This window comes from Myotis myotis, unplaced genomic scaffold, assembly GCF_014108235.1.
Source record: "Myotis myotis isolate mMyoMyo1 unplaced genomic scaffold, mMyoMyo1.p scaffold_m19_p_10, whole genome shotgun sequence".
Classification (NCBI taxonomy): Eukaryota; Metazoa; Chordata; class Mammalia; order Chiroptera; family Vespertilionidae; genus Myotis; species Myotis myotis.
Window position 1 is genome coordinate 16,197,788 of NW_023416314.1, and position 27,707 is coordinate 16,225,494.

The window sequence follows — 27,707 nt, forward strand, 5'->3', positions numbered from 1 at the left end:
CTACTTATCACTATTTTAGAGTGTACCCTTTCTACTTATAAAAAAAGAAGTTTGTTGTAAAACGTGTGCCAGCAGAAAGGAAGATGGTGGCGTAGGTAAACGCCTGTACTCGCCCCCTCCCACAACCACATCAAAATTACAGCTAAAATACAGAACAACCATCATCCAGGACCACCGGAAAGCTGGCTGAATGGAAGTCCTACAACTAGAGAGGTAAAGAAGAAAGCACATTGAGACTGGCAGAGGTGCAGAGGTACAGAGCAGACTGGTCCAGCACCAACATGTGCCACTTCTTTAATCGGGAGGGAGATTGTCTCTGTGGAGACGCCTGGAGGAGCAAGGGGTCCCAGCCCCACACCAGACCCCTAGCCCAGGGTCCCAGAGCTAGGAAGAGAAGTCCCTACGGGCAGTAAAAACTACTGGTCTGTAAAAACCAGTGTGGATTGGGGCTCAGTGACACACAGGCTGCTGGAGACCCAGCTGTTTCTCTTAAAAAGCCAGCACCACGAACTGAACTTACAATGTCACGCTTCCTCTGAGTTCCAGCATCAGGGTGAGGCTCTAGGGAACACAGACACATATGAGAAGGAACTGGATTGTCAGGCATTGGGGCAGGAACTCGGGGGGGGTTTTCTTCCAGACGGAGGTGCTCACAGGGATCATTGTTCCTATGCTGGGACCTCCCTGATTGCAGGGATGACTGGCAGCCATTTCTGTTTGCTCCTCCCTGGTGATTTTCTGAGACCCTGCCTCATCCAATTCACCACCCCACCCAGGCTGTGTGCAGTGGCTTTTGCTTACTCAGCAAAGGAATGGTCTGTCCTTACTCAGGCTAAAATCCCTCAACAAGCTGCAGCTGGGGCAGGGAGCCCCAAACCTATCAATAAAAGGCCCAAGATCCAGCACCAGCACCAGCCTGCCTTGCTTCATAGCTGGGCCTTATCTGGGCACTTCCAAACCTGATACAAATAGGAGGAATCTGAAGATCTCTCTATAGCTCCTGCTGGGTAGCCCCAGGCAGTAACTGACTTTGCACCTCCCTAGAGACCCAAGAGCCATTGTACCCAGTGGTCAGTGTCAGACCATACCAGATTATAACTCTACACATCCATAAGCAACACTGAAGGGGCAGACATAGTGAGCACCAAAGCCCCACTGAAGCATGTCCTGCTCCATAGGGGTGTCTCTTGCACAGCAACTCTCCCACTGTAGAGTAGAGGATTCCGAGAATCAACAATTTGAAATATGAGGAAGCATAAAACAACCAGAAGGGCAAAAAGAAAAAAGAATCCAAAAATATGAAGATAGTTTAAGGAACCTCTAGGACAGGGGTGGACAACCCCTGGCACGCGTGCCAAATACGGCATGCCAGTAACTTTTGCTGGCACGCAAAACCCTCTCTTATAATCTTCCATTTACAATTGTGAATCTTTGTTCTCAGTGATGAATTTTGTTAAGTCTCATAATAGGAACAGCCTGACGGATGAAAGTAGTAGCTTGTGCATATCTCTGAAGGTCACAAAATATAAACCTGATGTAAAGTCTCTGTCATCAGTGATGCAGCAGCAAAAGTCCCACTGATAATATCAAACGGAGTCATAAAGTTTTCTGGCGGACTATCAGTGTACATGTATACATTAAAAAATAAATGTATTTTTCATCATCATATACTGTGTTTTTGTCACTCGAATGAATTTTATTATTTCTTCAAGGTTCTTCACATACGTACACCTTAAGAGTTATCAAGTAGGCATAACATGTTCTCAACAAATTAGGATTGGCACACAGAAAAATTTTGAGTCAGAGGTATTGCTGGTTTTGGCATGCACTCACAAAAAGGTTGCCCACCCCTGCTCTAGGACAACTTCAAATGTACAAACATTTGCATAATGAGAGTGCCAGAAGAAGAGAGAAAGCAAGATGTTGAAAACCTATTTGAAGAAATAATGATAGAAAACTTCCCCTACCTGGTGAAATAAATAGACTTACAAATCCAGGAAGCACAGAGAGTCCCAAACAGGAGGAACCCAAAGAGGACCACACCAAAACACATAATTAAAATGCCAAGGGCTAAAGACAAAGAGAATCTTAAAAGCAGCAGAGAAAAACAGTTAGTTACCTACAAGGGAATGCCCATACCACTGATTTCTCAACAGAAACTATGCAGGCTAGAAGGGAATGGCAAGAAATATTCAAAGTAATGAATAGCAAGGCCCTACGACCAAGATTACCCAGCGAAGCTATCATTCAGAATTGAAGGTCAGATAAAGAGCTTCACAGATAAGAAAAGGCTAAAGAAGTTCATCACCTCTAAACCAGTATTACATGAAATGCTGAAGGGTATTCTTTAAGAAGAGGAAGAAGAAAAAAATAAAAAATATGAACAGCAAAATGGCAACAAATACATACCTATCAACAATTGAATCTAAAAATAAAAATAAGAAATCTAATGAACAGAATAAACTGGTGAATAAAATAGAATCAGAGGCATGGAAATGGAACAGACTGACGATTCTCAGAGGGAAGGGGGGTTAAGGGGGCGGGAAGAGATTAAATAAAGATCTCATATGCATATATGCATTACCTATGGACACAGACAGTGGTGAAAGCCTGGGGTGGGGTGGGGCGGGAACCGGGCAGAGGGAGGCAATGGGGGGGAGGGGAGAGAGGGACATCTGTAATAATCTCAACAACAAAGATTTTTAAAAATAAAATGTGTGCCAGTAGCTGGCAGCAGCCTTATATATTTCATGTTTACCAAGTCTCTTGGTCGCATCATTTGCTCTTGATTTAATCTCATGTTTTATACAGTAACATGCTGAGCAGGCTTGTAGCCCAGGAACAGTAAGCTATACCATATAGTCTAGGTGAGTAGTCGGCTATAACTTCTAGGTATGTGTAAGTAAATAGCCCTGTAATGCTCACACAATTAATTGCCTGATGACACGTTTCTCAGAATGTATTCCCATTGTTAAACAGCACTTGACTGTCATGTGTCTTGGTGTAACCCCTTTCAAGTTGAAACTATTTTGGGTCCTTTGGGTCTCGTGAATCTAGATATCCATTTCTCCCTCCAGGATTGGATGTTTTCAGCCCTTGTTGCTTTAAATATACTTGGTTGTTGTTTTTTTCTTGAATTCCTGGAAAATGGATATTGTTTCTTTTGATTGTGCTCCGTGAGTCCTGTAGGTTTTCTTCACTCTTTTTCGTTTTGTTTTGTTGTTGTTGTTTTTTCATTTTACTCCTCTGACTGGATAATTTCAAATGTTCTGTCTTCTAGGTCACTGATTCTTCTGCACAGTCATCTGATTTTGAAGTTATATATTGAATTCTTCACTCGCGTCACTGTATTTTTCAGCTGTAGGGTTTGTGTATATTGTTTTTGATGGTTTATATTTCTTTGTTGAGCTTTTCTTTTTGTTCATGCATTATTTTCCTGATTTCATTTAGTTGTCTCTGTGTGTGTTCTTATTGTTTTTACTAAAGTTTTGGAGGATTATTCTGAATTATTTGACAGTTCGTAGATCTCTTTTTCTTTAGAGTCATTTATTCAAATGAACGAATTTTAGCGCTTTATTTGTTTCCTTTGGTGGGGTCATTGTTACAGGCTTTTTGGTGACCTGTGATTCCTTCTGTTGGTATCTGCACATCTGAATAAGCAGTCTCCTCTTTCAGACTTTATAGACTTGCTTTGGCAGAGAAAGTTCTTCATCGATCAACTGAGTTTGGGTTTCTGAACATGTCTTCTGGTAACACCTTTGGGCAGGTGGGGCTTGCTCTCAGGGTCTGTTTTGGGTGAGGTCATTGTCTGGGCTTTGAAGTCAATGGAAGAAGGGTCCTGCTGGCTGGGAACAGTTGGTTAGGATTGCTGACTCAGCTCCCTGCTAAGTGAGGCTGGAGGAGGGGCTCTATGGTTGGTTGGGTTCTTTGGCCAGGGTTTCTTGGTGGTTGGGACTGGGTACTATACTTAGTAGTAGGTAGGGCTAGGAATTAGCTTCTCTGCCCTGGTGGGGCAGCAGGATGGGCCCCAGGGCCTGCACAGCTTGTTTGGGGACCCAAATCAGGCAGTACTGTTTGTAACAGAACCAAGCTTTGACTGCCTATCACCATGAAAACAAAACTCATGAGACAGATGCTGGTGAAAAAGGTTTATTCGAGTGCCAGCACCTCAAGAAGATGGGGGACTATTGTCCAAAGCTCATCTTAGCATCTCATTGCAAGCAGTGGTTTTTATAGGGAGGGAGAGGAAGAGCAGAACAAAAAAAAGCAGGAGGAGGGGCTGTGAACGAGCAGGCAGTGTGTCCTTGCTGGCCCTGATAAGGACTGTTAGTGTCAGCATACTGGAACTGGTCAGTGCTAGCCAGATTCTGCAGTTGGGTGACCTGCGTCAACCAGAGTCGTGTGTACAAGCAGGAACGAACTGCTGATACCTGCAATATGCTTATAAAGAAACTGTCAATATGTGAGTTCCTTTTATCAGCTTAACATTTATTTAACATTTTATTCTAATTCCATTTTATGGTTGGGCAACGTAGTATAAAGTTTTTATTCACTGTTACATGTTCACTGAATTCCCTGACCAGAAAGGGCCACCGGTTTTGCTTGCAAACAGTGAAATCCACCGGCTGTGTTCTTTGTTGAAATGTCACTGTAAGTGTGGCCGTGGGATGGAATACACAGCTCCCTGTGTGCTCTGTGTAGGTTCCCTGGTTGAGTGGGCCAAAGGCCATATTCAGCTATGGCCAGGGCTGTGCATTAGTTTCCATGTCCAGTCGCAGTGGGAGAACCAACTCCAAGGCAAGTAAGACTCCTGTTTGTGGTCTTGACTCAAGGCAACCTCCTGGCCAAATAAGGCCGCTGGCTTTGCTCTGCAGACTATCAGCTTTGCCTTTTGGATTTGGCTCTAGCATTGCTGGGCTCTGCAGCTTCTAAGTGTTTCTTGTCAATCTTTCTTGTTGGGCAGGCCTGGGAGCTTCACTCAGCAGGGGACAGGGCTATGACTCAGCTCCCCTGTCTTGGCAAAGGCAGATCAGGCTCTGGGACTGGTAAATCTCTTCATTTTAAGACCTGAGTCAGGCAGGCATGCACCCTGCCCAGTTCCCTAGTCACACTGTACCACTGACGTGGTTCCGCAGATGAGCAAAGCTGCTGGTTTGGATTACCACTTGCGCACTGCAGTTAGGAACTCCATCTGCCAAGATCCAAGCGCTAGCCATTGCAAGCCCCTCTCCCTTTCCCCTCCACAATCAGATTTCCAGTGGTGGAGTCTCACAGACTCCTGTGAAATCCCCATGGGGTGAGAGGAGTGGGGGCTCCCAAGATGCAACCCACAATGCTGGGGGAGCTGGATGTCCACCCTGGGCTCTCCTTTTACCCTGAGTGAACTTTAGGCCCAGGAGAGACCTCTCAGCCTGGTCCTGTGCCATCCTGGAGGAGAGCAACTTCCTACTCTTAATGTAGTCTGTCTTGGTCTCTGATGCAGGGAGTATTTCAGACACACACCACCCTCTTACCCCTGTGTTCTAGGATTCTCTCAGTGGTGTCTTGTCCATGAATACTTGTTAGTTGATCTTATGAGGGAACAAAGTCAGGAATGTCCTTTGTCACTGAAACGGAATTTTTGGACTGGAACCCGGATTCTCTGTCTGCCGGAATCGAAGAATGAATCCACGGACAGAAGATGGTATAGCAAAGGTGGATATTTATTGAAGAATAAGTACAGATTCCCACATGGGGAGAGGGAAAAGGGTCCCACAGAATGGACTCCCATGTGGGGAGGGGGAAAAGGGTCCCACTGAGTTCCTTTTCCCTGTGGCTTATAAAGGCTGCAGATCCTGGTGCCTTGATATCCCTGCTGATTGGTCACTATTCCCTTAGACTGGTTACTATAGTAACTCCTGTACCCAAAGGTCAAACACCACATGGGACATGTGATGCCCTCCTCCCTCACTGTTTTTTTTCTTTCTGGCTTTCTTTCTTCTTCTTTATTTTGTAAATATAGACCTTTTTGGCTACTTCCAGCTCCCTTGTCATATGGAAATGTAACTGTTGCTGCTCCCTGCACTTGGCTTCCTTGTGTTATGGGGATGCACCTGTTGCTGCTTCCTTGTCTTATGGAAATATAACTGCACCTGGCTTCCTTGTGTTATGGAGATGTACCTTCTCCCAATCTGTAGCCCTGTGTTTTTCCATGGACCCCAATTCTAAAAATTCCCTAAGCCTGCCTATATCCTCCTACAATTCCTGTTTCATCACCATTTGGTGACCTCAGTCCCAGTAACTTCTTAACATATGCAAATATGCAGTCAGTGCTTTTTAAATTATTTTTCATCAACATATACAGGCATACCTTGGAGATGTTGTGGGTTCAGTTCCAGACCACTGCGAGTCACATGAACTCACACTGACTATAGTCAGTACGTATGCAACAGCATTGTCTAAAAAAAAACTACATAACTTAATTTCAAAATACTTTATTGCTTAAAAAATGCTATCCATCATCTGAGCCTTCAGCAAATCGTAATCTTTTTCTGGTGGAGGGCCCCGCTTCAGTGTGGATGGCTCCTGGCTGATCAGCTTGGTGGTTGCTGAAGGTTGGGGTAGCTGTGGTAATTTCTTAAAATAAGACAACAGTGAGATGTGCCGCGTGGGTGGACTCTTCCTTTCACAAATGATTCCTCTGTAGCATGAGTTGTTGTTTGACAGTAGAATTTCTTTCAAAATTGGGAGTCAGTCCTCTCAAACCCTGCCATTACTCTGTCAACTAAATTTATGTACTATTCTAAGTCGTTTGTTGTCATTTCAACAGTCTTCACAGCCTCTTCACCAGGAGGAGATTCCCTCTAAAGAAACCACTTTCTTTGCTCACCCATAAGAAGTGTTAACCAACGAATAGAAGAGGTGTAGGCCATACTGAAGGGGAAAAAAGCATTTATTTGAGCAGAAAGGATTGCAGTCCAGGAGGCACAGATTTTGGTGGCAACCCAAACTGAACTCCAAAGAGAACAAAGGCAGGGTTCATAACATCACAAGCGCAGTGCCGTTTAGGTTCTTCATGCAAATGAAGCCAGGTTAGCGGGGATTGGTTAGTTCCAGTATGCAAACGAGGGAGGTGAAAACTACAAGGAGGAAGAAAAGTCCCTGTCTGCCCACAGGCAGTTCCAGGATGTTTATGGCTCAGCCTTGAGCTGAGTTTAGCAACAGGTTAGCATCTTAGTAGCAGCTCTGAGAACCTAGGCCTCGCTTCCTCAGGGCCTCCCAGCTCCGTATTAAGTGACTCTCTTAGCCACGCCAATTCTATTTTATTTTCTCCACCATCGGAAGCAAATCCTCATCCGTTAAAGTTTTATGCTGAGATTGTAGCAACGCCAAGTTCTTTTGGGATCTTATAGAATTCTAATCTGGGAGATGCATATTCAGGTAGCAACTCAGTGTGCACTCCAACGAGAATAAAGAAAGGCAGGGTTTCTAAAGGCAAAACCACACATTGTGTAATAAAGAAAACTTTTCCTGTTGGCTGTCTAAGGTGATGCCTGGTTAAAAAGGACTGGTTAGGTTCAGGAAGCGAGGTCCTGAGGTGAGCAAGTTCCAGGATGTTCCTCTATGGCAGTGATTTTCGACCTTTTCATCTCATGGCATACATGAACTAAAATTCTGTGGGACACCAAAACATATATTTTTTGCCTATTTGACAAAAAAAATAGGTATAATTTTGATTCATTTATACCAGGCAATTATTGTGTTAGCTGTTTTTTTTGTTTTGTTTTAAAGTCTTAAGGGAAAATATGTCAGTGCCCTGACTAAATAGTCAGATACTGTAACCGGACAACCAAGGGGTCTGGGCTGCCTGTCACTACTTCAGCCAATTAAGCAGAGACAGGCTTGAATCATATATGAGCGTTTATTCCAATGATGCCAACATTATGGGAGAGCAGCAGGTCATCCACAAAAATCTGCTCTGCACCCCACCGTAAAAGGATAAAAGATTACGTGGGAAAGTAGGAATTACAGGCGTGGGGAAGTGGGCATGGGATAATCATTACAGATTACAAGTCATGTGGGCTTGGGTGAGGGGGTGCGTCATGGAGGGCAGGCACCCCGGGACCAGATTATAGGTAATAGGGGCTGGGTAAAGGGCCGGTGCCTCTAGGGCTTGATTGTCTCAGCCATGAGTTTGCAAATCTTTCCATAATGATAGGCAGTTCTCGGGACAGGGGGATGGACTGCGTTCTGATGTTAGCTCCCATGTCCCAGGGCGTACAACTCCCAGCCAGGTGAAAATGTGCTTTCTGATCAGAACAGAACCATCATGGTTAACAGAGCATGATTAATACTTCTTATAATTGGTTTCTGATATTCTGTTTCTGCCCCTAACAGTATGGCATGTTTTAAAAATTCTTGCAGCACAGTGGTTGAAAATCACTGCTCTATGTAAGTGTGAAAGTCCAAGAATTCAAACCTCATTTAGGGCCCCTATGCCAGTGGTCGGCAAACTGCGTCTCGAGAGCCACATGCGGCTCTTTGTCCCCTTGAGTGTGGCTCTTCCTAAGCCTTAGGAGTACCCTAATTAAGTTAATAACAATGTACCTACCTATATAGTTTAAGTGTAAACAATTTGGCTCTCAAAAGAAATTTCAGTCGTTGTACTGTTGATATTTGGCTCTGTTGACTAATGAGTTTGCCGACCACTGCTCTATGCAAATGAAAGATACAGAGATTGGATTGGCTCCTTACAGGATGGAGACTTTAGATGATCTCGTTGCCATGGTGAAAAGGAAGTAATGTTCAGGATATGATCTCATACCTGGTTCAAAAGTTCATGGGTGGGATGAGCATAAGGCAACCTCTTCATGACCTCCTGGCTCCATTTTAGTTCCCATGATAAGTGACTCAGTCATGACAGTTTCCATTCACAGTTCCTAATGACGTTGAGAATGGTGAATCCTTTCAGAAGGTTTTCAATTCACTTTGCCCAGATCCATCAGAGGAATCATTATCTATGGCAGCGATAGCCTGATGGGGTATATTTCTTAAGTAATAAAACCTGAAAGTCAAAATTACTCCTTGATCCATGGCTGTAGGATGGATGCTGTGTTAGCAGGCATGAAAACAACATGGATCTCATTGTGCATCTCCATCGGAGCTCTGGGCTAACCATGTGCTTTGTCAATGAACAGTAATATTTTGAAAGGAATCTTTTTTTTTTCTGAGCAGTAGGTCTCCCGGGGGGGGGGGGGGGGGGGGCTAAAATTTTCAGTAAATCATGTTGTGCCCAGATGGGCTGTTACCCAGGCTCTGTTCCATTTATAGAGCACAGAGTAGAGCCGGTCAGCCTGTCCTTCGAGGCTCTGAAGCCAGGCATGGCTTCTCTCTAGCTATGAAAGTCCTCGAGGGCTGTTCCACCTGCACTGAATAGCTGTTTAGTGTAGCCGCCTTCATTCATTATCTTCGCTAGATCTTCAGGATAACTTGCTGCAGTTTCTCCATCAGCAGTTGCTGCTTCACCTTGCACATTGGTTTTGGAGATGGCTTCTTTCCTTAAACCTCATGAACCAACGTCTAGCTTCCAACTTTTCCTCTGCAGCTTCCTCACTTCTCTCTGCCTTCGTAGAACTGAAGAGAGTTGGGGTGTTGCTCTAGATTAGGCTTCTGTCTGGTTTGATCCTCTGTCCAGATCATTAGAACTTTGTCCATATCAGCAGTAGTCTATTTCAGTTTCTTATCATGTGTGTGCTCACTGGAGTAGCACTTTAATTTCCTTTAAGAACTTTGCCTTTGCGTTCACAGTTAGGCTAACTAGGGCAAGAGGCCTAGTTTTTGGCCTGTCTCAGCTTTTGACATGCCTTCCTCGCTAAGCTTAATCATATCTAGCTTTTGATTTAAAGTGACGTCCCTACTGCAGTAGAATATCCAATAACTGATGTAGATGCCCAGACACAAATCTTTACCCACAACTGGCTATTCGGTTAATAAAAAGTTCTGTGTCGGAGCACCTACATCAGTTATTTTTATATCCGTAGTAGTTGGGTTGTCACCAAATCAAATAGAAGTTTTCTCATTGTGAATGTTATAGCCAGTCATGGATTTTGAACAGTAAGTGGGGAATCAAAACAGCCTTTTTAACATTAAGCCACATGCTTATTCAATCGTTATCTTCATATTCTACTAAATTTGCTTTCACTGTTAAACAACTGCAACGAAAGGCATACCAAAATCCTTGCATACCTTATTTGTTTGTAACCTTTCTGGGATTTTCTATTATGAAGCCAAAGACACTTTTTATAACTTCCTCGTGATTGTTAAAACTTATATAGCAACCTCATTACGTGGAGATAAATTACTATAAAGAAGTTGATCCTAGGTAATTTTCCACTCAAGGGTTTTATTTAGAAAATGTTTTGTTTTATTTTAAGAATACTTATTATACATGCCTTGTCAATCTACTGATTAGTTGCAACGCAGTTGCCCTCCGGCAAAGGAAGTTCCTATGCAAATCCAGGGCCTGTAGTCAGGGAGGTAATTCTGCTTCACTTTTACACTAATTGGCTGGAGGTAAGTAACTAAGTGTTCCTGGAGAATGGTGGAAATTGATTAGAGATGACAGATAGTAGAAATTTCCTTTACTTTGGGGGAGAAAGCATAGACATTAATATCCATTAAAATATGAATAGGGAAAGGATGGAAAGTGAAACATACACCTGATTCCAACCCACAGGGTTTTATGAAGACTGATTGAGGTAAAACTGTGTAGAGTGTTGCAATGTTTAATCAATTTTTTTTGGGGGGGGGGGGGGGGCCATTATAGCTTTTAAAAATTGTTGGCTCCTATTTTGACTGCTTTGCATTTTCATCGGCCTTTCTTTCTCTTATACAGTTGGAGGGAAAGGAACTATGATGTGACCTTAAAATCTCTGTGCCTGGCCCTAGCCAGTTAGGCTCAGTGGATAGAGCGTCGGCCTGTGGATGGAAGGGTCCCGGGTTCAATTGTGATCAAGGGCACATGCCCAGGTTGCTGGCTTGATCCCCAGTGGGGGGCATGTAGGAGGCAGTTGATTAATGATTCTCTCTTATCAGTGATGTTTCTATGTCTCTCTCCCTCTCCCTTCTTCTCTGAAATCAATAAAAATATATCTAAAAAACATCTTTGTGCCTTAGTTTACCCCTGGTACTACTTTATAGCGTTGTGTAAGGATGCAATGAGTATGTGTAAAGAACTTAAAACAGTGCATGACACGTAATAAGTGCTATGTACATGTTAACTATTGCTGTTAATAATGATTCAAGTACAGCAGTCAGGAGTGGAGAAATCAGAGTTCTAATAGGTTACTATAATTGCTTAGATTCAAAGCTACAAAAACCCTGCTGATCTTCCTATTGAAGTTCAGTGATAATTCTGCTGTGTAAGCCTCTGATATTTCTTGGCTATATTCACCCAGCAGATGTTCATTTTGAACTTAATGTGTTTGGGGAGTGTGCCAGGTACTATGGGAGCTGCAGAGAATTAGCTGGACATAGATACTGCCCTTAGGGTGCTTATAATTAAATCGGAAAGGTAATAAAAACAAAACAGCTATTATCAAAGACCAGTATGCTAACTGTAGTAATAAAAGTGCAAAAAACATACGTGAACACTCAAGAAGGAGAGATTACTTTCATTTTGGGAAGTCTTAGAGGAACTAGCATGAACTAGGTCTGAGTGGATGTGACCTTCAGAGGTGGAGTGAGGAAAAACAGGCATGTCATTGGAGAACACACGTGAAGAAAGGTGTGGGGGAAGGAAACGGTCTGTGCTGGAAAGCAGGCCCAGGCCATCTTTGTTTGCACGTTTACCCTGTTGTAAAATGATGGTAGTGGTGGTAACTCTGGTAACCACTGCTGAACGTAATGCTGTTGCCAAGCATTAAATAGGTGTTTCACCCTTGTTATTGAATTCCACAAAATAACCAAATGAATAAATTATTGTTTTCCCTATTTTAGAGTTGAGGAAAAGTTGTACAGAAAGAAAGTGACTTTGTAACCATTTAAGGACAGGACTGGTTGACCCTGCCTTTTTCCTTTAAAATATATTTTTATTGATTTCAGAGAGAGGAAGGGAGAGCGAGAGAGGGATAGACGCATCAATGATGAGAGAGAATCATTGATCGTTTGCCTCCTGTACACCCCCTACTGGGGATTGAGCCTACAATCCGGGTGTGTGCCCTGACCTGGAATCGAATCATGACCTCCTGGTTCATGGATCAACATTCAACCAATGAGCCGTACGAGATGGGCTTTTTTTTTTTTTTTTTAATTTTTTTTTTTGTTAATCCTCACTCGAGGATATTTTTCATTGATTTTTCTTTTTTAGAGAGAGTGCAAGGGAGGGAGAGAGACAGAGAGAGAAACACATCGATCAGTTGCCTCCTGTACACACCCTGACCGGGGCCAGGAATTGAGCCTGCACCGAGGTACATGACCTTGTCTGGAATTGAACCCAGGACCCTTCAGTCCTCAGGCCGACATGCTGTCCACTGAGCAAAACTGGCTAGGGCCCTGCCTTTCTTTCTAATGTACCGGGTTACCTCTTCAGAATCTCAAGTGATTGACAGATAGACATATGCTGTTAACTGGAGAATAGAAACTGACACAAATCAGGATTTTCTGCATTCCCACTTCTCCTCTTTCAACAACGATTTTCTGCCTCCTCCAGCATTTCCCATAGCCCCCTGAGAAGAACATGTGTTTGTCTTGTACCAAGACTTTCTGGAAAGGTTGCTGCTGACCCTACAGTCAGGTAGAGTTGGATGTCGTGGAGGGGAACACCCATTCTGGCTGTAGCAATGTCATGACCCACTTCTATAAGCTTGACCCTCTCTCTTTTCGGTATCAGATAACTGGTGTTATTATATAATCAAGTTTGAATTTTTAGAATGGAATTCTGGGTGTTTTGTGCCCTGGCTCCACTCACTCCCTGGGTTTGTTTCCAAATCAGTAAAATGGTAGTAAAAATACTTCTGTATACCTCAAGGTTTATTGTGGGATAAAATAAAATTCTGTATGTGGAATACTTTGTAAACTACTTACTGCTGTATAGATATTGTTTTTTATAGTTACTAGAGGCCTGTTGCATGAAAAGATTCGTGCAATAGGCCTTCCCTTCCCCTGGCTGCCGGCACCGGTTTTCCTCCGGCACCCGGGACCCAGGCCTTCACTCCGGCCGGAGCCGCCTTTACAGCCCTTGCTGCTCCGGCCGGAGCCGCCTTCAGTCTTCGCTTCATGCCTATGTATGCAAATTAACCGCCATCTCTGTTGGTGGTTAATTTGCATATCTCGCTGATTAGCCAATGGGAGGCGTAGTGAAGGCATGGTCAATTACCATGTTTGTCTGTTATTAGATAGGATAGTCCTGTGAGGTGGTTACATCCGCAGAGGCTTCTAGATACATGGCGGTCTTTGTTTCTACGCTTGAGTGGCTTCAGATGGTTTATTTTAGCTTCTGTCTCCTTTTTCTAACAGACTCAACTGTCATGTCTTTGTACTGGCAATATGCCTCCCTCTGATAGCTCACTCCTCCCTCAATTTACAGTTTTTAATCAGCAGTCAACTAGGAAACCACACAATAGAACTTGGCAGCAATGTGTCTAAAATTAAGGTAATTTTGTTCTTTTACAAAGGGTGAGAGATTTTTTTTTTTAATCTTTATTGGTTTGTATCTTCGTTGGAAGTTAATAATGTATGCACTGAATCTTTCAAGCAATGAAAAAAATATAAAATAAAATAAAAAAGACTCTGTTCCCTCCCTCCCTTTCCTTCCCCTTCCCCAAACTCCCTAGATATAATCACTGTTTGCTGGTATGAATATACAAAATAGGCATATTCCCAACATACAAGTTGACAGTTTTGACTGGACTACGGAATATTGATCTTTTCGTGTTAGCACATTGTTGGTTATGCTACATAACAGAACCCCCGAACTTAGTGGTTTGTTTATTCTCTCACTGTTCCTGTGCACTAGGAGTTAAGTAGTGACTTAGCTGGATACTTAGCTGGGCTCAGATTTGAGGTTGCAGTCATGAAGGCTTGAGTGAGGCTGAAGGACTCCCTTCGGAGGTGAACTAGCATAATTATAGGCTGGCTGTTGGCGGCTTCAGTTCTTCCCCTGATGTAGGAGAGGGCTGCTTGCGTATCTTCACAGTAGGGTGGAAGGCTTCCCCAAGAGTGAGCATTCCTGGAGATTTCCAGATGGTGGAGAGACAGACAGAAGCTGGCTTTTTTATGACCTGGCCTCAGAAGTCACGCACCATTACTTTTGCCATATTCTGTTAAAAGCAAGATTCTAAGTTACAAGGGAAGTGGAATTAGACTTCAGCTTTTGAAGGGAGGAATATCAAAGAATTTGTGGGCATATTTTAAAACCCCCACAATATGCATAGCTCTGTCTGATTCATTTCCATGTTTGTGTTGTGTTTCATCATATGGATGTACCATCATTCCCTTGACCGGGCCCCCATTAGTGGGTATTGTTACTCTTCTAAGCAGTGCTGCAGTGAATATGCATACATACCTTTACCGACTGGAGCTAGCGTTTAGCTAGATTCTTAGAAGTGGAATTGCTGGGTCAGTAGTTGCTAGGGTTTTGAGGGCGGGCACAAGGGGATAGATCTTTTACAACTAAAGAGCCTGAGTGTATACGGCCTTTTGCCTTTCAGCTGTGTTCTGGGTAGATGACTCAGAAAGGTATTTGAGCTAGTCATTGCATGTAATCGGTCTCATAGAAACAGAAAACATTTCAAAACATAATTCTCAGTACTGGAGAAATTTAAATACTCTGAGGAATGAATGAACCTAATTCTCAGTATTAAAGAAATTTAAAAACAATGAGGAATGAGTGAAATGCATAGAGGAGTCGATGCTAACATGAATGAAATTCATTAATGCAACGTTGAGTACAAAAAGCAAGAACAGAAAAGTACCTATAACATGATGCTAGTTATATAAAATTTAAACATGTGACAAACAGTACTGTACTGCTTAGAAATAGTGTGAAGTAAAAATAGGAAGAAATTTATAATAAATTCAGGGTAGTAGTTCTTCTGACAGAATTACAATTGGGGAGGAAACACCTTTTGGGGATTTCTTAATTGGCAAAGTTTTATTTCTTAATCACGTTGGTGAGAACACAGATGCTTGTATTATTCTTTGTACCTTTTGTAAGTCTTCAGTATTGCTTAATAAAAATTATATGAAACTCTTGGTATTTAGATTTTTAAAAAATCTTCCCTGGCCAGTGTGGTTAGAGCGTTGGCCCATGCACCAAAGGGTTGCAGGTTCGATTCCTGGTCAAGGGCACGTACCTGGGTTTCAGGTTCATCCCCTGCCCCTGATTGGGGAGCATTTGGGAGGCAACCAGTCGATGTGTTTTCTCACATCTATGTTTCTCTCTCTCTCATCCCCCTCCTGTTCCTCCCTCCTCCCTCCTTCCCTCCCTTCCTCCCTCATTCCTCCCTCCCTCCCTTCCACTCTCTCTGAAAAGCAATGGAAAAAGTATCTTCAACAACAACAAAAAATCTAATAAGCTCTTGTTTTAGCTTCAGCTTTTTATTACGTATGTACATTTGTTTATTGAAGGTGATTTTAGTGCAATGAAGAGAATCAGTGATAAAGTTAGTACCTAAAGCAAATGCAGCAGGCTCTGGAGTGAGGGTGGGTCCTCATCAGGAAAAAATGACCAAAGCAGTGAAAAGATGGTCCGTTCCGGAGAAGTCGGATGGCCTGTGGTAAGGCCTGCTTCCCACCTCATCTGACAGTGAGCGACGTAGGGCATTTACCTTCCCTCCCGAGTCACAGTTGTGAGGAGCAAACCCATTCTTGACTGTGGCACCATATTTAGCATTTAATGATGTATTTTTAGTAATTGCAAAATTTATATTTTTCTGTTGTGCAGAAAAAAAGTACAATACTAAGTATTACATTTTCTAGTGCCTTTGCATGATGAATTAAGAATATTTACTAGTGGATACTACCCTTTCCAGTTGTCATTTCTAGGGATTTCTTTTTGCTGCCATTGGAGCAGACTCCGATTTTGCTGGCCGAATATCTCTTTGTTGTGGTGCTTGGAGCTTGTTAATGACCAAATTCTTATGTGGCAGCTGCACATTACGCATGGTTATTCTCCATGGTTGGGCCATGGATCTTCCGCAGCTGACTGACAGCACCACCTGCACAGCCTTTTGAGGCTGCAATTACAATGTTATTTCAAAATATTTCAGACCTGTTCTCTCACACGTTTTGGCGCTGCTGGGGAAAAGGAAATCTTTCAGGAGATGAGAAGTTGTTACTGTTTTATGTGTGTTTTACAATGCGGGCGGACCGATCGTGTTTTCTGGACGTAGGTCTGTGGAACATGGAACATCAAGAGTATTTGTTACATGCCCAGCTGAGGTTACTTAGAGTAATTCTGAGAATGTTTATGTTGTTACTTTTTCTACCTAAAATCCATGACCAGCTTATTCTTAGTGAAAGTCAACAGTGGGGCAAGGACACAATCATTCACCCGTCCCAACCAAAGCTTTTCAGCGTGGTGGCCAAACCGCCTGCGTTCAAATCTGGCTCGGAATGAATACCGTTTAAATACTGATTAAATAAATAGCATGTGGACAGATAGCTTTAGCGCACACAGGACCGGGCTTGAGACTTTGTGAGCTTGTTCCTGGTTGGATCTAATGCCACACAGTAAAATACACCGTGTTTTCAGTTAAATTAGTTACACAAGCTAATAAAAATGAGGAATATACAGCATTAACAAATGATGCTTTCTCTGTGGCTGAACCAAACCAGAAGCCTCGGTGGCAAGGGAGCCTGTCAGTGCAGTTCATAATGGCTCTGTCTCCGGTCAGAGAGCAGGCGGGACAAGGGAGGGAGAGAACTGGAGGGACAAACAGGAAGTGCCCATCACAGTTTGTAAGGCTCGTTGATGGTTTCCTTCACCCCGCAGAAACTTTTTAGTTTGAGTAGTCCCATTTGCTTTTTTCTTTTGTTGTCCTTGGCCAAAGACACCTATTAAAAAAGAAATTGCTAAGATGGATTGATCAAAGAGTTTATTCCGATGTTTTCTTCTAGTTTTATGGTTTCAGGTCTTATATTTAAGACTTTAATCCATTTTTTGGTTTGTTTTTGTACTAGAGGCCTGGTGCATGAAATTTGTGCACGGGTAGGGTCCCTAGGCCTGGCTGGCGATCAGGGCTGATCTGTGAGGTGATGGGGGGCGGGGGGGGGGGGTGGTGCTGGCACCTGCCTTGGCCAGCCTGACACCAGCCCCACCCCCGGCCGCCACTTGTCACCTCCCTCTGTGGGGCGACTAGCAGGGTGATCAGGGGAGGGGGGGAGCCCCCACTGGCACCTGCCCTGGCTGACCTGGGGCCTGCGGGCTGGGGGTAGCTCCTGCATTGAGCATCTGCCCCCTGGTGGTCAGTGCACATCATAGCAGCTGGTTGTTCTCCAGTCGTTCCACCGGTCAATTTGCATTTTAGGTTTTTATTATATAGGATGTGGTATAAGAAAGTGATCCAGTTTTACTTTTTTGCATGTATCTGTACAGTTTTGCCAGCACCACTTATTGAAAAGACTGTCTTTACCCAATTGTATATCCTCTGCCTACTCTGTCTCAGATTAACTGACCGCATTTATTTTATTTCATTGATCTACATATGTTTCTATATATCTGTTTTTATGCCAGTGCTGTACTGTTTTGATTATTGTAGCTTTGTAGTATAGTGAGTGTAGTATCTCCCACTGTGTTCTTTCTCAAGGTTTCTTTGGCTATTTAAGGCCTTCTGTGATCCCATAAAAATTGTAGTATTAGTTCAAGTTCTGAGAAGAATGCCATTGGTATTTTGATAAGGATTGCATTGAACCTGTATATTGCTTTAGGTAGTGAGAACATTTTAGCAATATTAGTCTCTCTAATCCATGAGCATGGTATAGCCTTTCATTTATTTGTGCACTCTTCAGTTTCTTTCTTCAGTGTTTTATGGTTTTCAGAGTACTGGTCTTTCACCTCTTTGGTTAAATTTATAGGTATATTTTTGCTTTTTTATGCAATTGTAAATGGGATTGTTTTCTTAATTTCTACTCATTTCATTACTGGTGTATGGAAAGGCAACAAATTTCTGTATATTTATTTTATATCCTTCAACTTTACTGAATTCAATTTTTTTTTTCTAATAGGGGTTTTTTTCTGGTTGTTTTTTTTGTTGGTTTGTTTGTTAATTAATCCTCACCTGAGGATAATTTTCCATTGATTTTTAGGAAGAGAGAGGGAAAGACAGAGAGAAACATCGATGTGAGAGAGACACATCAATTGTTTGCCTCCTGCACGAACCCTGATCAGGGCCCAGGTCGGGGAGGAGCCTACAACCAAGGTATGTGCCCTTGAATGGAATCGAACCCAGGACCCTTTGGTCCACAAGCCGACGCTCTATCCACTGAGCCAAACTGGCTAGGGCAGTTCTGATAGTTTTGTTATTTTTTTTTTTTTCATGAAATCTTTTGGATTTTGTATAGATATATAGATACAGATAGATATAGATGTAGATCGCTTCTCGGCCTTTTGGCTAAGATCAAGTGTAGATATAGATGTAGATGTAGGTATAGGTATAGGTATAGGTATAGGTATAGGTATAGGTATAGGTATAGGTATAGGTATATAGATATAGATATAGTATCAGGTGCTGTGCAAATGGTGAGAGTTTTACCTCCTTCTTTTTCTTCCTTTGTCTGGTTGCTGTGGCTAGGATTTATAATACAGTGGGGCCTTGACTTACGAGTTTAATTCGTTCCGAGACCGAGCTCGTTAAGGAGCTCATTAACTCAAATTACTCTGTCAACTCAATGCAAAAAATCGGCGGAGAGACAGTTGGTATCTCAAAAAACTCGTTAGTTGGGACACTCGTAAGTCAAGACCCCCCTGTACTATGTTGAATAGAAATGGCGATAGTGGGCATCTTTTTGTATTATTGATCTTAGAGGAAAAGCTTTCAGCTTTTTACCGTTAGGTATATTAGCTTTGGGTTTGTTATATGTATCCTTTATTATGTTGAGCTATCTTCCTTCTATACCCATTTTGTTGAGAGTTTTTATCATAAATTCATGTTGAATTTATTCCAAAAGGTTGTTTTGGGTGTTTTTTTTTTCACATCTATTCACATGCTTTCAATCCTTCATTTTCTTAATGTAATATATAACATTGATTGATATGTGAATGTTGAACCATTCTTACATCCTGGAATAAGTCCCACTTGATCATGGTGAATGATTCTTTTCATGTGCTGCTGAATTTGGTTTGCCAGTATCCTGTTGAAGTTTATGTGCACCAATGATATTTGCTGTAACTTTTCTTTTTTGGTGTGGTATCCTGTCTGCTGTTGATATCTGAGTAATGCTACCTCATAAAATAAGTTTGGAAGCATTTCTTTTCTTTTCTTTTTTATTGATTTTTACAGAGAGGAAGGGAGAGGTATAAAGAGTTAGAAACATCGATCAGCTGCCTCCTGCACACTCCCCACTGGGGATGTGCCCGCAACCAAGGTACATGCCCTTGACCAGAATCAAACCTGGGACCCTTCAGTCCGCAGGCCGACGCTCTATCCACTGAGCCAAACCAGTCAGGGCTGCAAGCATTTCTTGCCCTTCAACTTTTGAAAGAGTTTGAGGAGCATTGACATTACTTCTTTCAATGTTTGGTATGTTCTATTTCCATTTTCATTTGCTTCAAGGTATTTTTTTATTTCTTTGTTGACCAATTGGCTGTTCAGGAGCATGCTGTTTAATCTCCACATATTGTTGAATTTTCCAGTTTTCTTCTTACAATTAATATGTAGTTTCATAACATGTACAGAAAATATGCTAGATATGATTTCAGTCTTCTTAAACTTAAGACTTGTTTTGTGACCTAATATATCATCTAGCTTAAAGAATATTCCATGACTACTTGAGAAGAATGTGTATTTTGTTACTTTTGTATGAAATGTTTTATATTTTAAGTCCATCATCTAACATGGTTTAAGGCCAATATTTCCTTATTGATTTTTTGGTTCCATTGATCTATCCATTGATGCAAGTGGGATATTAATTACCATTACTGAGATTGTATTGCTGTCTATTTCTCTATTTAGGTCTGTTAATATTTGCTTTATATATTTAGGTGCTCCTATGTTGGGTGTATAAATATACACAATTGTTATATCTTTTTGTTGGATTGATCCCTTTATCATTATGTAATATCCATCTTTGTCTCTATTAGAGTCTTCGTTTTACAGTCTGTTTTGTCTGATATAAGTTTAGCTACTCTTTTCTTTTGGTTTCTATTTAATGTGGAATATCTTTTTCCATCCCCTTATTTTCAGTCTGTGTGTGTTCTTACATCTGAAATAGGGAGAGTATGGATGGGGCTCTTTTTTTTTTCCAATTTATTCAATCACTCTGATGAAAAAATTTAGTCATTTACATTTAATATAATTATTGATAGCTATGGACTTTTTGCCATTATGTTGTTTTATGGCTGTTTTGTAATGCCTCTCTTTTTTTCTTCTCATGTTGCTCTGATCTGAAAACTTTCATTAATGGTATGCTTAGATTCCTTTATCTTTTATCTACTTTTGTTTTTTCGTTACTATGAGATTTACATATAACAACCTATATTTAAACAGTCTATTCCAGTGGTTCTCAACCTTCCTAATGCCGCGACCCTTTAATACAATTCCTCATGCTGTGGTGACCCCCAATTTCATTGTTACAAATTGAACATAATTAAAGCATAGTGATTAATCACAAAACAATATGTAATTATATATGTATTTTCCGATGGTCTTAGGCGACCCCTGTGAAAGGGTCGTTTGACCCCCAAAGGGGTTGTGACCCACAGGTTGAGAACCGCTGGTCTATTCCAAGTTGATAAGTTAAGTTTGAATGTATCCTAAAGCTCTGCATTTTTTACTCTCCACTGCTCCCATATCTTGTTTTTGAGGTTACATCTTTTTTCTTTTGTAATCCTCAACTAATTATTGTGTTTACATTTTTACTAGTTTTGTTTTTTTAACCTTCATGTTAGATTTATAAGTGATTAAACCATCACCTTTACAATATAAGGTTATCCTGAATTTTTACTTTACCAGTGAGATTCATTCTTTCATGTGTTTTTCTGTTACTAGTTAGCACCCTTTCATTTCAGCTTAAGGAAATCTTTTAACGCCCTAGCCGGTTTTGCTCAGTGGATAGAGCATCGGCCTGCAGACCGAAGGGTCCCAGGTTCGATCGCAGCCAAGGACACGTGCCTGGATTTCGGTCTCAGTCCAATGCACAAGAGGCAGCCAATCAATGATTCCCTCTCATCATTGATGTTTCTATCTCTCTCTTTCTCTCCCTTCCTCTCTGAAATCAATAAAAATATATATTTTTTTTAGAAAGAAATCTTTTAACATTTCTTGTAAGGCCAGTCTAGCGGTGTAGAACTCCTTTAGCTTTTGCTTTTCTGGAAAACTATCTCTTCGTTAATTCTGAACAGCTTTGCCAGGTAGAGTATTCTGGTTGGAAGTTTTTCTTTCAGCACTTTAAATGTATCATGCCATTTCTTTCTGGCCAGCACCGTTTCTGCTGAAAAATCTGATAGTATTACTGCCAGGGAGAGGGGCAGGGGAAGAAAGTTTGTATAAAACAAGTTGTTTTTCTCCTGGTGCTTTTAAGTTTCTCTCCTTGTGTTTAACCTTTGACATTAATTACAGTGTGTCTTTGAGTGGGTCTCTGGGTTCATCTTTTTTGGACTCTAAGCTTTCTGTGTCTAGATGCCTGTTCCTCCCTGGGCAGGGAAGTTTTTAGCCATTATTTTTTCCAATCATTTTTCTGCCCCTTTCTTCTCTTTCTGAGATCCCTGTAATGCAAATGTTTGGTCCAGCTAGTTTTTGAGGGGTTTTTTTTCCCCTCAGAGGAAATTCACCATATTGTGGCTATCGATTTGGTGTATCAATGGAAGGAGGTGAGTGTAGTATCTCCCTACACCACCATCTTGAACCAGAACCACTCATCACCTTTTTCCTGATTAGTAATTTTGTCATATAACTTCTATAGTTTTACTTTCAGTACTTTTCAGCTTTTCTGGATCTTATGTTTGAGATTTATCACTTATAAACAGTTCGTGTTTTCTTCTTAATCCAGTCTGATACTCTTTATATTTTAAGTGACCTGTTTAGTACATTTAATATAACTTTAATGTGACTTCTAGACATGCCCTTGAACATTAATAGGATTTCACCAGACTGAGAATGTGTGGGAAACATTTCAGGAGGAATAATTAATATGAAAAAGCAACAAAGAAACATAGAAATGAACTTCATGCCAGGATAAAGGTCAGTAGTTAGACCTCTTGGGGCAGACAGAAGTGGCAGAACATTAAGCAGCAGAGGAGACTTGGGCCGTTCTGTCATGGTGAAGAGTTTAGACAGCTCTGCGGTCTTCCCTGTCTATAGTCTCTTACACAGTGTGGGACACATGCTAAAAATGATCGAATTCTTCTAAAACTGCACCTGTTACTTTTGTAGAGCAAAATGAAAATACAAGATGCAGTTCTTGCAATTATTAACCAGCTAATGCCATTGAAAAGACTGAACAAGATATTCATTTTAATGGTACTAGTAATATAATTAAGAGTGCAGAAAAATGAAAAATAAATCGGTCTTCAATAAAAAGGGAGATTTCTGAGGTGAAAATGGAACTGGTCTCTGACACAACATATTGTAATGGTATTGTTTCCTCTTCTTTCTTACTAGCCTAACCCATGAACTCCTTCGTGTAAGGATTACATCTTTTCTGTGTCTTCAGAGCCTGCCAGCATAGTTCTTGCAATTACTAAACAAGTGTTGGGAGGGGTGATCATGGCTGGTTCCTGAGTAGTGAGGAGCCAGGCTAACTGGAGTGTGTTCTTAAACATAGCGAACAGTGAATTCTGTGGCGTGGAGAGTGAGGATGGTCAGGATGAGAGGCTTGGAAGGTTTTGAGCAGGAACAGAGAGAAAATAATATCAGTCATGCCCGATGCCCTGTGACTGTGGTTCATGTTCTCTTTGTAATTAGCCAGGGTTACTAAGGGTGGGTATGGAATAGAATGAATGGAACCTATGGCAAAAACATAACAAAGCCTGGACACTGTCTGCGTAGCCCCAGCCAACTCAGGCCTTGTCTCGTGGCAGCCTGACCGCCTTGAAAAGCCTTGCTGCTTTTGACCCTCTCTGCTCAGCGACTTTATTCCATATTCAGTCTGGGAATCTCAGGCTGAATTTCCTTTAACAAATCTGGACGGTGTCCCACGGTTTTTAGTTCTCACTGTCCTTAAGGCAGATAATTACTTTGAAAATACCCCTTTCAGTTCTTTCCAGAGTAAAAAAACCTGTTTATATTAATAAGATTTAGGTTAAGCGGATAATAGTGTAACTAAAATGTGGAAATAAAGTGCATTGCCGATATGCTATAACTTATTTAAAGCACCCCAGTTGTTTTTCTGTGTTCATATATATAGTTATTTTCCTTTGGGGAAATATTTTTTAATTTATAAATTTAGGAACTTGTAAAATATATTTGATTTTCAGAAAATGGACAGTTCTCTATGATGATACATTTTTTTAAAGCCTCGTTTTCTTTATTTGAGTCTCTTTTTTTTAACCTGGATTTTTTCAATTCTATGGATTTTGGGTCCTCGGGTAATTTGAATTCAGAAGAATTTTGGGGATGAGTCTATTGACATTGTGTGGTGGCTTCTTTGCTTTCTACATAACGAGCATTTCAGGGATTGCACTGATATTTAGTTTCTCTATAGGAAAGAGGTTCTCAGTGTTTAAAAATATTCCCAGAGCCATGCGCTGAGCTAGTTATTATTTTAATTTCCTCAAGCTGCAGGCTGCTGTGCTTAGAATCACAGACCTCAAAATAACTCTGGCACCAGAAATTTATGGTCCATGCCTTAAATAGCTCAGTATTTTTGACAACTGTAATAGGAAATATAAAGCTACTACATCATTTTTAAATAACTGAAAATTTTTTTTAAATTGGATATGTATTTTCAACGTTGAACTAAGTGTGTATGTGATGCCCTGCTGAAAACAAATTGTCATCCTTAAGTTTAAACATTTAGGTTCAAGGGGGAAATGACCCTTAGATATTTTTGGACACGAGGTTATAGGAATAAGAAAAGTTATTTCAGCACAGCAGAGTTATACAAAGACAGTTGTATAAATCCAGACTTTTGAAAGGATGAGTACTTTTACTTGGCACTAGGAAAAACAACAGGCTGCTACAGAGTGCCCTGGGCCTTGCCGTAAGAAGAAGGAGGTGCCCGGCTGGTGTTAATAAAGTCCTGGGGCATCACTTTTTTCTTTTTGGATATTTACATCCATGAATTGAAAATATCCCCAATAGCATCCTCTTCAATCTGATGTTATTCAGATAAGGTGTTATTCCAGTGATGACAACCATAGAAATAGGAGATCTGACCATGCCTACTCTCCAGCTTTCTGTAGGGAACTGTAGTGTCGCTCTGTAAGAGAGAGATATTTAATAAAACAAAGAACATTCATTGTTCGTGTCCTCTAGCAGGCACTGTACTCAAGTGCTCAACGCAAATGATCTCAGTTAATTCTTCCAAGTATTTGTGACATTCCTTTTTTAAGTAGATGGGGAAGGAGAGAAATCTCAGGTGGAGCCTGTCTGTGGTAACCCAGCTGAGCTGATCCAGAGCTTGAGCTTATTGTACACACCGTGCCTGGAAAACATCACCAGCATGTGATACAGAGCAGAGCTCAATAAATGGAAGCTCCCGTTCTACCATAGAAAATTGTGTACAGAGAATAGTTCTCTTACCACAAAACAGAAGTGGAGAGCTGATTGGACTGTTTGGAGTATTTTCACAGCAGCGACGAAACATCACTCAGATCCGGGCGTACATTCTTTATCTTGTTCCTCTTTTCCTCCTGAATCCTGCACGATGGGGAAGGATGGTGCACAGATACTTTATTACAGCCCTTTCGTTTTCCTGTGATGGTTAGTTGAAACCAGGGGTTAAGATTGAGAAATTGTCTAACTGAAACCTATAGGTGACTTCAAGTTTTACCTAACCACGTTTTGGGAACGATTTGGCAAGTATTGGCTGGCTTACTTCAACTCACAGTGATTCGTTTCAAAGATCTGTAATGGGAGCCAGCTCAGCACAGCCACTAGGGAATACAGCTGCCAAGAGACACATTTGTAAGAAATGAAACACTGAACCTGAGCGTGTTGGTTTCCTAGGGCTGCCACAGCCAAGGCCACAAGCCAGGTGGCTTAAACCACAGAAATGCATTGTCTCGCAGGCTGGAGCTGGACTGTCAGCAGGGTGGCCTTCCCCGAGGGCCGTGAGTGAATCTCTTCTGTGCCCCTTGCCTAGTTCTGGTGGTGTGCTGGGCATCTTTGGTGGTCCTTGGCTTAAGGAAGCATCCCCTGATCTCTGCCTTCATCATCACATGGTGTTCTTCCTGTGTGAAGATTTCCCCATTTTATAAGGGCACCAGTTTCCTAACCGCCACTTCCCCATTTATAAAGACCATTCTAATGGCATCTTTTTAACTTGATTGCCTGGTAAAGACCCTCTCTCCAAATAAGGTCCTCTCCTAAGGTTAGGACTTCAGCATATGAATTTGAGGGGGACACAGTTCAACCCGTAACACTAAGCATCAACAACTACGTGTTGCATGTGCCCCTTTGCTGGCAGCTCCACCCTCCACCTACACTAGCTAAGGTATTACCCAGAGTGTGTCCACGTTACTGAATGAGTTGTATTTAGTAGCATGTCTCTCGTTTCCAGAGTAATACCAAACTAATAAAACTCTACACTGATTCAAAGTTGGAATTGCTCCTTTCTGCCAGCCCGGCCTACCTCAGGATTGGAAGCCTGCAGGGGGAAAGTTGACATCGTACGCTTCCTTCCTTGCTCTGCCTTTCTGCCCCTCCCTTCTGCTCTTTTAATGTTGTTGTTTTTATATCCTTCCAGGGAATACCACATTCGTGTCTTCCGTCAATAGAAATGAATCTTCCCACAGCACTGTGAAACCATCTACAAATCCAGTTTCCCCAGTGACAAGCACCACCTCAAAATCCTCAGCAAAGCCATCAACTCCAGTTTCTTCAAGAAGCGTGACAGCCACCACCTTGAAACCCACAGCGACTTCTCAGATGACAACACAAGGGGTCTCAGCAAATATGACTTCCACCACCTTAAAGTCTACACCCAAAATAACAAGTGTTTCACAACACACATCCCAGATGTCGACATCCACAATGGCCACAACCCACAACAGTTCAGCGACATCTGTTTCTTCATCGGTAACAAGTATGTATTAAAAATGACCTATTTCTCCTGAAAAAATAAATACAGAAATTTAGGCAAAGATTTACTATTAAATAAATTAGCTGTAGAGATCAGGAATAGAGTTGACACAGTGCTCTTGTCCCTTTAAAAAAAAAAAAATGGGTTTCTGCCTTGACCGGTTTGGCTCAGTGGATAGTCGGCCTGCGGACTAAAGGGCCCAGGTTCGATTCTGGTCAAGGGCATGTACCTTGGTTGCAGGCACATCCCTAGTGTGGGGTGTGCAGGAGGCAGCTGATTGATGTTTCTCTCTTATTGATGTTTCTAACTCTCTATCCCTCACCCTTCCTCTCTGTAAAAAATCAATAAAATATATATTTTAAAAAATGAGTTTCTAACATAATCCTACCAAATAAGACCTATCTGTGAATAAGTAATTTATACTAACGGATTTTATATTATGATGTGAAAACTTATCAGACCTTTAACTCTCTGCCCTCATTGTAGAAAGGAATTAGGCAGGCTCAGTCTACATGATTTCAAAATCATGGTGAACCTTGTTTTCAATTAATTTGTGCCAAAAAGTTATTTAAGATGGTCTTAGATTCAATCATGTATGTCGTATCAGAGTCTCAGCACTTTAATTTTTGCTTTTTTGAAAATATAATGCCTGTGAAACCATGCATTCGAAAACCTTAAGAAGGTCCTCTTTTTAAGTTATCCAGTGTTGAAGTTCTATTTAAAAGCTAGTGATTACACTTATTGGAACAAATAGCAGGCTTTCTAGTTTCTTTTATGTGTTTTTACATATTTTGTTTTCTTTATTACTACAATTTATGTATTGAAATCAACTTTAATATATTGGGCTCTTGTCATGATTAAAAACAAAATAGTTTAGATTCCCAATGTATTTAAAAGAAATTTCACTTAGAAACATTTATTCAGATTGGATCCAGTTTCAGATTATAGCTGTGTTCTCCAGACAGCTTGTTAAGGCATGAACTCTTTAGAGCAGCAGTCGCCAACCAGTGGTCACTGGTGGTCCGTGAGGTCCAAAAGGTTGGCGACCGCTGCTTTAGAGGATTCATAAAATAAAATAAAAACTCCCCAAGTCTTGCTCTCTCTGAGTTTTTGGTAGACCATCCACGTCCAGTGCTATCAAACACCTTAAGATCCTGGGGTTGCAGGCACTGGAGGTTTTTCATTAAGAGATGTGTTAGATAAACTGAAGAAAGCTAGAGCCCAGCAACTCGCTAGACACACTGGAAAGCAACATTCTTTGCTTAGATTCCCCCTTGTCCCCAATTCAGTGTTCACTTATATAGAGATTCAGAAAGTTTTAGTTCATT

The 27,707-nt window shown here is 41.4% G+C and overlaps 1 protein-coding gene and 1 long non-coding RNA gene across 2 annotated transcripts in view; one reads left to right on the plus strand and one right to left on the minus strand.

The window, feature by feature from the left end:
• TMEM123 (transmembrane protein 123) overlaps positions 1-27,707 on the plus strand; it is a 47,518-nt gene that overhangs the window by 15,163 nt on the left and 4,648 nt on the right. The window contains exon 3 of the mRNA XM_036324580.1: positions 26,044-26,382. Coding sequence (XP_036180473.1) covers positions 26,044-26,382 — 339 coding nt within the window. The remainder of the gene's footprint in view (positions 1-26,043; positions 26,383-27,707) is intronic.
• Positions 24,263-26,047, minus strand: LOC118664468. The gene is made up of 2 exons (XR_004970323.1): positions 24,879-26,047; positions 24,263-24,555 (listed from the first exon to the last, which is right to left on the minus strand). It is a non-coding gene; the product is annotated as an uncharacterized LOC118664468 (long non-coding RNA).